Source organism: Oryzias melastigma, linkage group LG24 (genome assembly GCF_002922805.2).
Source record: "Oryzias melastigma strain HK-1 linkage group LG24, ASM292280v2, whole genome shotgun sequence".
In the NCBI taxonomy this organism is placed as follows: domain Eukaryota; kingdom Metazoa; phylum Chordata; class Actinopteri; order Beloniformes; family Adrianichthyidae; genus Oryzias; species Oryzias melastigma.
In genome coordinates, this window is record NC_050535.1 from 693,033 (window position 1) to 703,017 (window position 9,985).

Here is a 9,985-nt window from a genome sequence, read left to right on the forward strand (position 1 = left end):
TGCTGAAGAACTTAAGTGGGCGGAGCTTGTCCCAGAGACTTTTTAAGGTTCAACCTGACCTGCAGCGACAAGTGAAATGAAGGGAAATGTTTTAACCCTTTAACGCCAGAGCTTTAGTGTTTCTGCTCTTTGATTTACTAAAATTATTCAACCATTAATTAATATGATGATTCCAGTAGATTCTGAAGGAGAAAAGCTGCTTTTTCTCCTTCAGAATCTACTGGAATCATCTTATTAATGGTAGAAAAGTTACAGTTGGTTACAAATTTTGCATTTAAGTGACGCCTCAGGTGTTAAAGGGTTAATAACTGATATTAAATCAAACATTTTTAATATTAATGTGATTAAATGAGTTCATGTTTTATCCGTACATTCTTTCCAGGTTCAGTTAAGACACGCCTCTTCCAGAAGGAGAGACTAAGACAGATCACCGAGCTCCAAAACGCCCCAACTTCGATCAAAGCTTCTCTTTTTCCAGCTGGTCTGGCGTCTGGAGGGACTTCCAGGGTCACGTCTTAAAGGCCGTTTCGATTCAGGGACCTGGTTTTCGGGGCGCACACATGACCAGATGAGTGGGAGGTTTCAGATGCTCCCCGGGGTTGATGGGATGATCTCCACTCTGACTTCATGAAGCTTCACAAACCAAGAAGACACTGAAATATTTGTGTTTATCCTTTTTTTTTAATATTCGACTACTTTTCTGCACAGCAGTGGAGTGGTTTGCACTTTAGTGAGGAGGTTCAAATCCCTTCCTGTCCAGTTTCCTCACACTCCAAAAACTTCCTTCACGTTTCAGAGCTGACCCTGGGTGTGTGCATGTGAGTCTGTGAAGAGGTCATCCCACCTCCTCAGGGTCGGCCTTCCCCAACAGTATAGATGGGATAGGCTCCAGCAACGCTGTGACTCTGAAGGGGTTTCTGAAGATAGATGGATGAACTTTCTGAAATACAAATACAAATTAATGGGTTTTAAATTGAGAGCCAACATTTTTATGAATTGAGTCATCAGTGGTGAAAGTTAGATGAAGACTTCTTCTTTTTCTCAGATCCTCAGGTTTACAGATGATCGAGACAGAAACTTAAACTGAACTCAAAGTAGACCATGACAGGAAGAAACACAAAGTTCTGCAGATGATCAGATAGACCCAAACATGGGGTCTGGTGAGGCGAAGGATCAGGGCTACATGTATCTGTTTGTCTGGAACTGGTTCTTTAGATGTGTCAATGTGTTAATTTCTTATTTTTCTTGTGAAATTATTATGTGAAAATCATTTTTACTGAATTTCAGACGTTAAATTGTCTTGGAGGAGGAAAGAAAAGCAGATTTATGTGGGGAGATTCTGATTATAAATGAATTCTGACAGATCTGGCGACTTCCCGCCATAAGTCATCTGTTCAGAACACACAAGATGAAACTAATAAAACGTCCAGTTACATAATATTGTCTTATTCCAGCTTTAATCTGCCTGAGATTCGGATTTAATCACAGGTTCAGGAACTCCAAGAAAATATCCTTCAGTTAAGCTTTTATTTTGAAAAGAACTCTTTGATTCTAGAAGATTCTCATCGTATTTGTTGGATCTTTATGATTCAAAGAACTATCAGAACTATTTTATAAGAAGTAAACATCTTAATCGGGTTAGTTTGAACTGATTTGATCAATTCTGATGCATAAAAGTGAATTTCTTTTATTTCCAAGAATCAAATGGTTGTAGTGTCTTCCAGTAAATGAAACACAGAACACCTGCATTAACCATAAAGATTTAATGAAAAAAAAACAGCAATGTACCCATTTTACAACAAAAACTCAGGAGAAATGGAAAAGATTTCGTGAGCCAAGCTCATATGTACAGCGTATTGCACTAAAAAGAACGGCGTCCTCCTCCGGCGTCGTCTCCGATCGGAGCGGCGGGAACAGGGCGGTCCCAAAGATGACGCGCTCATCGCTCTCTTAAATTAAGGAAAGAAATAAATCTGCTACATGTGGACTGGGCCTCACTTCGTCACCCTCGTGAGCGCGACATCTTTGAGACCGCCGGAGAAAAGCAAGACGGCGAGAAAAGCGTCCCGCCGAGTTCATGAGAGAGGATGTGGTTTCACTCCGTTAACGTACATTCAGACCATCAGGATGCACTTCTTCAGGAATGTAGGACATGCATTTGTACTCCATGTTTGAGAAACGAAGCCCTTTAACTGAGTGAATCCACCAGAGAAAAGCTGCTGTCATGTTGCTGCTCTTCTCTTTGTCTTCTTACAAAAACGAGTGTAAAACATTATCAAATCTCATAGAAAGATCGTAACAGAGTCGATTCATGTCCAAGGTAGAAAAACACCAATTCACAGCACTACAGTAAAGAAGAACTCTTCCTTGGTTTAAAATTGGAAAAAGGATCATAAAGACACTGACGGTTCGACTTTTCACTGGAGTCCAGTTCAGGACAGGATGTTTATGGCTCAGATCAACACGAGAAGAACGGCGGCGAATCCTTCTTCCTTCAAAGGTCAAAGGTCATCCTGCAGCTCGACCAGATATGAAGGACGACAGACGAGCCCGGCAGGTCCAGCATTCGTCTTTAGGAGCTTCAAGAATCGAGGAGCGCCGGTACGCAGATCGATCGCAGAGGATGGAGGCGGAGCCTGTGCCTCCAGAGCGTCTGGAGGATTCCAACCTCACAGACGCTGCAGCAGGTCTGGGAACGGAGTGCCGCAAAAATACTCTGATGTGGGAGAAGATTCTCAACCAAATACGACGAGGACTTTGATACTAAAAGGTTCTGAGACGTTGGAAAGCTAAAATATATTGTTTATAATCTCATATGTTAAGTTATTTAATGTGTTCAATTTGTTGCAAGCAAAACTAAAACATTTATCTCCATTTTTGAGAAAGAAATCTTTAGTTTTTATGAGAATCAGACTAAATAGAAGGAATCCCTGTAGGTATTTTTTTAATAAACAATGAGAAATTTTTATTTATGTCTCAAAATATGAGCATTGTTCTGGTTTTGCTGCAGAAATCTTCAGCTTTCATGAGGTTTAGGTTTTAGATGTAGGTTTTTCAGAAACCATGATGGAGGATTTCATGTTTGCGTCAAACACCAGAGTATTTCTGCAGGAATCTGCTGCATAACAGGTGAGGAGGGAGCGTGGATATTAGGACGCTGCGGTGGCGGCGGCAGCGGCGGCGGCAGCGGCGGCGGCGGCCTGGCTGTCACTCACAAGGCACGTGTTGTACATTTGATTGTCAGCCTTTCCTTTGAGAAAGACTCACTTGTGTTTTTGTGTGAGCCAGCACGAGGCCCAGCGCGGCCCTCCGACCCCCCACTGAGCGCCCCTCCCGACAGAAGACGAGTCCAGACCTGGACAGTAGCATCGCGCGAACGTACGCCAAATAACTTCGAATAAATGACCTGAAAACAAGCTGTGTTTGGGGAGCGGCTACGCGGCACGGCGGCACTCTGGGGAGCGTGTCACGTCAGTCAGAATTGGCTCAGCGTTCAGTGTTTGCAGGAAACAAACGTTCGGTTCAGCTCCTCGAAGGAGACACACTCGGCCAAGAGCGCCGCCGCTGGCTGCAGCAGCACCGGCGGATGCTGGCAGACGCGCGTAACCATCATCCCTGAAGGGAATCATCAGAAACCATCAGTGTCTTACAACGTTTAAATCCACCACATGCTGAAATAAAACGCCGCGTCTGGAGCTTGAAGCTCCGACGTCGGCAGACAGTGGCTGTGTCGGTGTGTGGCAGAAGAACAACCAAAAATAAAGGATTTCTAAACTGTACACGAGACCTCCTGACTGAGTGAAGCGCTCCGTTTCAAATCTCTGGTTTGCATGTCGGCACATCGATCGTTTGAGACATTTACAGCGGGAGTGAAGTCAAAGAAAAAAGCATCTCAATGCCGCTGATTGCAGAATCCGTCCACTGGCGTGAATATTGCTCGCCCCTTTGGTTGCCGCCTCTTTCACAGGAAACGGCGTGCAGCGAAGGGCGCCGATGCGATTGTCAGTGAAAAAAAAGACGTTTATCCAAAGTCTTTCAGTCGATTGTTGCTTGTTCCCTGATCGTAGAGTCCTTGAACTGTGCTTTTTTTGGTTTCAGACTGGATCCGGAATTTGCCGGCGCTCAGCAGACACCTGAGCGGAGGTCGTAACCACGGTTACGTCAGCACGCCTGATTCAAGTAGGGGTGGTTGGAGCAGTGTCTGAATGCACACAGTGGGTCGCCTGACGGCGTCTGGAAGGGTGGAGCGCCGCCGTCCTCAGCGCCGCCGATCTGAACGCTCGTCTCTCTCGGGGTTTCCTCGTTTTGTGGCAGGAGAGAGTAAGGCATTCCCTGGACTGATGGCGGTCCTCCGGGACTTCAAAATAAAAGAGCAGATACTGTACAAAATAGCTAATCTTACAAATATTTAGAAAATATCTCTTCAAACACAATGGCTTCTTCTCTGAGAGGAACAAAAAAGTATTCAGTCTCCGTCCAGCGGTGACCTTCTTCATCTCATATTCTACTGGAATCCAAACCCGTCTTCCATCGTACAGTGCCGAGTCCGAGCCCTGCGCGGGCGGCGAAGGCTCAGAGGAAGTCCTTTATCGCAGCGCTCCACGCAGGCGAGGGGGCGGAGCTCCCCTCGGGAACAGAAGGCCGAACAGGGCGGCGGTGAGCCGCATCCACAGTGGGACGTTCTGCCGCCGGTGCCGCATAAACTGCAGGGAGACAGAGAGAAAGGCGTGAAAACCAGACGCACGGCGGCGTTTCCTGCTCAGATCTGACACTCAGAGCCCCCCCCACATCCAGAGCGGCGTTGCAGCTCGTTGCGTAAGGCTTCACTTCATAAAGGTCTCCATCAGCCGCTGCCACAGGCTGTTGGAGCCGGCTGAGCGGAAAGGGGAACCCTAATTGTTCCTAATTGCTTTAATTCTGCGCCGCTGAGTGTGTTTAAACAGACCCCCCTGTTCTGTGGGGGGGGGGGTCATCTCTCTCCTCATTTGTTTTCTGAGCTCCTCCTGAATCATCAAACAGAGTTCACTCTCCTGGTTTCAGTTGGAGAACAAAACAACATTTTCCCCTCATATCTCTGAGTCCTAGAGTCACACACGCCGGGACAACGAGGCATTGTGGGTAGCCGTCACGTTACCGTCCGCGTCTATGCGAGCGTGAGTCACACTCTATTTTTAGAAGAGTCTGCGCAGACACAGGCCCACTGCTCCCGCCTCACCTGCAGCGTCACGCTCACCTGTCTGCACGCCGCCTCCTCAACACGCTGACCTCAGCAAAAACAAGCCGACGCTTTTACAGGAACCAAAGTGATAAAGTTCTGTTATCAGAGAGGCTTTCCCTCACGAGTGTGAAAAACAAGCTGACGAATGTACTGCTAAGTAAACGCCTGAAGACGACTGGAACACGACAGGAACGGGTTAAAGGACGCCAATATGAGCTCAGATTCTTAACGTTTACAACATCAATGATGAATGTTTTCCACTGAGATGACCCAGAATGCACCACTACGGTCATACAAATAATAATAATACGTTTTATTTATCATGCGCCGTTAATGGAATTTAAGGTCACTGAACGGATAAAAACACAAATATAAAAAAATCAGACGGTGGACTTTAAATGCATATTGTACAAAAACGATATATATTATGATATAACTATTAATATTATGTGATAACGATATATATATCACAACATAGTTTTCTTATATTGTACAATAATGATATATATCATGATACGGTTTTTAATATTCTGCGATAACGACATATATATATATATTACGATATAACTTTAAATGTTGAGTGACAACAACATAAATCACAATATAACAAAATGTGATAACGATATATATCACGATATTGTTTTTCAATATTGTGCGATAACGATATATATTACATTATAAACCAAATAACTATATGTGTCAAATGCACAACATCTGATACAGGGTGCAGTTTTTTGTGTAACATCTGCTGCTAATACACAGTGGATTCAATCCTGTCTTTATATTAAAAAATGTTTTTATGAATGTCCTACGAAATCATTTTATTGTATTTATCTGCCGTGTCTTACAGCCTGTCTTACAGCCTGTCTTACAGCCTGTCTTAGAGCCTGTCTTACAGCCTGTCTTACAGCCTGTCTTACAGCCTGTCTTACAGCCTGTCTTACAGCCTGTCTTAGAGCCTGTCTTACAGCCTGTCTTACAGCCTGTCTTACTTCAAGATGGTCCATTTTCACACTTAGGCGACACACGGAGCAGCACGTTAGCATCAGCATCTTGCTAGGCTATATCACCAAATCGAGAGTTTTACTGAACTTCTGTTGCTGCTCTACGTCCAGCAGGTTCGTCTTCCAGTTCTGACTAGATCCCGTTAAAAAAGCTCCCTCTGCTTCAGCCGAAACTAAACGTTACACAGAGATGATTAGCGGAAGTGACCGTGGGCAGTGCTGGACCCTTCAAAATAAAGTCCCAATAAATTAATTCTTCTACCTAAAAATTTCTATTGTGAAATCTATTGTTATTGTTTTATTGCTAAGCCCTAACTGGGGTGTTCAATTCTAACTCAGCAGTAATTAAGATGATCTGACTCCAGATACTTATTCTTAACCCTCAGAGGGTCAGCTAACTCACTGATGTCCCGTACGGGACCCTGAATGCATCATTAGAACGCAGCGGTTTGTCCTAAAAGACGTTTCTTCATTCTTACAGACATAAAAAACCTGCAGTTTACTTTTCTGTACAGAAGGGTGTTCATTCTGAACTGCTCTGAAGCTGCATTTTCCTGCAGTGGATCGGGACATTGAACCTTTCCGAGAGCTGCCCGATCATTTCCCGCCAAAAAGCATCAACAAAAACAAATGAAGCTGCGCTGACGGAAGCTGTGTCTTCCTGTTAGGAGCTTCAATCTCAGCTCAGCGATTCCTTGGAGAACAGATATCTGGTTATGGATCAGCTTCAGGCCCCACAGTCAGACTCACCACTTCCATGTGATCCTGGTTGAACTGGTCTCCGATCTCCCGAAGTTTCCGCCCGATCTGGACCTCCACGCTCACCTCCGGCTGCTCCTCGGGCCTTTCGGCCAGCGCCTCATTCTGCCGGCCCCTGTCCTCCTCTTCCTCCTCCTCCTCTTCCTCTCCCGTTGGTCTGGGCCCCCGGTCCTCCATGGGCTCAAACTGGGCGGGAAAATGTGAGCGCAGCCCAGCGTTTCCTGGACGAGAAATCCAAACGTTCATCCGGATCAAAAGAGAGAACTGCACAGATTTTGATCAATCTTAGCTCAAAAATTAACCAACAGTTGGTCCACAAACCCAAATGTGAGCCGTGTCACTGAGTTTAGCTCCGCCTCTTATCCCAGAAAGGGATAAACTAAGAAACTTTGTGCTCCGCTCGGCCCAGAGCCAACAGCATGACATGCATTACGGCGGCCGTGATGCCGGTCAGCGGTGTTCACGCATTGATGATCCCAAACCAGAACAATGAGGACTCTGAGCCAACAAACAAACAGCCCTCTCCTGAAGCGCTGATCTGATTGGATTAGAATGATCTCACACTGATTTGATTAAAAGCACGATTGCATTAAAACTGATTTATATATTAGAGCCGGCATGCTCCTGCATGGGGTTTATTTATGGCGTGAGACGCACTCGTCCACTGTCGGGTCATCTTTAGGATGTTTCGGCGAAGCCTCACCGTGAAAAGGCCGGCGCGGCTGCCAGCGGAAGCTGCAGGACGGCACGTCGGTGGCGTGCTCCTGCAACGGGAAGTCTCCCCCGCCGGTGATCTGTATGGCTCGCTCCTGGAATTTGACGTCCCTAAAGGGAGTTCCCCAGAGCTGTGAGACGGGCCGCGACATGTCGTCCTCCTCATCATCCATCCGACGCCTCAGCGGTAAACTCCCTGCACAGAGGCGGTGAAAGTGTTTTAGAACAAACAGAAGACGCCAAACTTCCTGTTGTCAGTGAAAACCTCTCCCTCCGGCGCATGAAATCATCCCTTCCTAAAAATAGAAGCATGCCGTGAGTCCATAGAATCTGAAGAAGAGGCAGAAACTTTCTAGAAGGCTCAGAGAACCTGACTTAGACAGGAGTGTTCTGATCCATCAACGAGCCACAAATCTGGCTGCTCAGCCACCAGATCAGGTTTTCCTGAGAACTCCAAACGCTCCAGGAGGGAGATGAGACGTTTGTCCCAAACTGTGAGGCAAACGCTCTTCCTCGCTGGCCCGGAGCCACGAGCAGCCCGGTTATATCATTCTGCTGAGCTGAGAGCCTGTCTTCTCCTTCTGCCGAGCAAGTGCAGACAAGCGTGTCAGGCAGGAGCTGAAACTGGATCCTCTGCTGTTGTGTTTACGGAGCGAGGCTGACGCTCTTAGGAGAAAGTGTCTCCTCATGATCTCACTTCAAAACAAACACTCTGATAACTCCTTCCTTTCATCTGTTCAGGAGAATCCGCTGGAATGGTTAGAAGTGTCATTTAGGTCAGATGAATAGTTCTTTCCTCAGAAGAGTGAGGGGGGGGGGGCTGCAGAGACACCAACTGTCAGAGTCAGAGCATGAAAAACAAACACAAAGATAACACACAACAACACACCGCCTGAGGCTGCAGGCGGGCCTGGCTGCGGTCACACAGGCGCAGAGACGGGCTCCCTCTGCTGCGCCGTCTGCGCACATGGCTGCGCTCTGCGCAACGCTGGCTCCGTGCGTTGGAGCGGCTTTTACGCGCAGCTCCGCGGGACACAGAGGTGAACGGGGGACTTGGAGGAAGTTGTTTGGCGTTGGGTTATGTCAGGTGGACGCAAACGCGCGCGCGGAACCGGCGCGCGGTCAGAAGAAGAAAAGGAGCGAGTCGCTTTTACACCACAACAAACCGCAGACGATTACGCGCACGAGAGAAGTAAACCAAATCCAAATACACGATAAATACACGGATTTGTTTAATTTTTGCACTGTTCTAATAAAATGGAAGAAAAAAATCATTTAATTATTTAATTTTATGTTACATTTTTCTTTATCTTCAAAAAATAAATAATGATACACAAAAATGTTCATTTTGTTCATTTCAGGAACGTGAGTGAAACGTCTGCGGTTTCCGCCCGGTACCGGGCGCCGTTAGTTATCTAAAACTTTCAGAAAAACCCGCAAACACCATCCGGGAGCTCAGCCGGGACGCTGCGTCCGTCCAAACCCAACTCCAAAGCGTGCCCCGCCGCGCGCGCTCCGAGCGCGGGCATGTCCGGATCACAAAGTCCCGCCAACAACAGCAGCATCCGGCCCGAGCCGCACTCACCGCCACAAAGCGCGTGTTCCGTGGTAATGGGTGGTATCTTGGCGCGCGGGTTTCGGCGTGTTCTCGGGACTTGGCGGTAAGACGCGCGCGCCTCGTCGCTCTCGGAGCTCTGCTGGATGTTTGCTGACTGGAGACGGTTGTTGTGTTTTTTCTGAGTGTGTCAAACCGATCCGCCCCCTCCGCTCAGACCTGCCCTCCGCGATGACAGCCGCGCTGTTGTTATGCAAATCCGGCGGAGAGCGGATCCCGCGCGCCTCGCGCCTTCAGTCAGCGTTTATCCTGATTATAAACTTTATATTTACCATTTATAAAATATCGGTTAAAATGTGAAGCCTAAAAGGGGAGGGGGTCAGATTTTTGACCCAATCAGTGGAAGTGAGGCTAAATAAAGGCTGAAAATGAAGTAAAATGATGTTTATTACCAGAAACAATCAACCTTTCTTTGTTTGATGATAAATATTGACAAATAAACAAAAGAGAACAACATGATGATGTAACATCTACTAAACAGATATTAACGGACTCGATCGTCAAACTGTGAAGTGTTTCATCTCAGTCCGATCTGTTATTTTTCTGATCCAACATAAATAGTCGCTGGCCCTTTAAGAGCTGCAGCTCTCCGTACCGAGCAGAACCTGGTGACACGGAAACAGCCAATCAGACGCTTTGTTTTGGTCTCGCCTTCCACTTCCTGTATGTTGACAC

The 9,985-nt window shown here is 46.7% G+C and overlaps 1 protein-coding gene across 2 annotated transcripts; it reads right to left on the minus strand.

Moving 5' to 3' along the window:
• Positions 1-684: 684 nt before the first annotated feature.
• On the minus strand, positions 685-9,461 carry bmf2 (BCL2 modifying factor 2). 2 transcript variants are annotated; one of them, XR_004947275.1, is made up of 5 exons: positions 9,281-9,461; positions 7,685-7,891; positions 6,973-7,202; positions 4,537-4,703; positions 685-940 (listed from the first exon to the last, which is right to left on the minus strand). XR_004947275.1 is itself a non-coding variant. In XM_036210537.1 (4 exons), the coding sequence occupies exons 2-4, from the start codon at positions 7,866-7,868 to the stop codon at positions 4,587-4,589; spliced, it is 531 nt and encodes a 176-aa protein (XP_036066430.1). In that variant the 5' UTR covers positions 7,869-7,891; positions 9,281-9,461; the 3' UTR covers positions 1,749-4,586. The 2 variants fall into 2 exon arrangements, 1 of the variants encoding a protein (XP_036066430.1); XM_036210537.1 differs by lacking the exon at positions 685-940 and having other exon boundaries at positions 1,749-4,703.
• Positions 9,462-9,985: the final 524 nt, after the last annotated feature.

Coding starts and splice junctions, on each gene's coding strand:
- bmf2 (XM_036210537.1), bottom strand. CDS start 7,868: ATGGATGATGAGGAGGACGACATGTCGCGGCCCGTCTCACAGCTCTGG. Junction 7,203..7,684: donor GCCGCGCCGGCCTTTTCACG/GTGAGGCTTCGC, acceptor TTTCTCGTCCAG/GAAACGCTGGGCTGCGCTCA. Junction 4,704..6,972: donor ACCAGGATCACATGGAAGTG/GTGAGTCTGACT, acceptor GTCTCCCTGCAG/TTTATGCGGCACCGGCGGCA.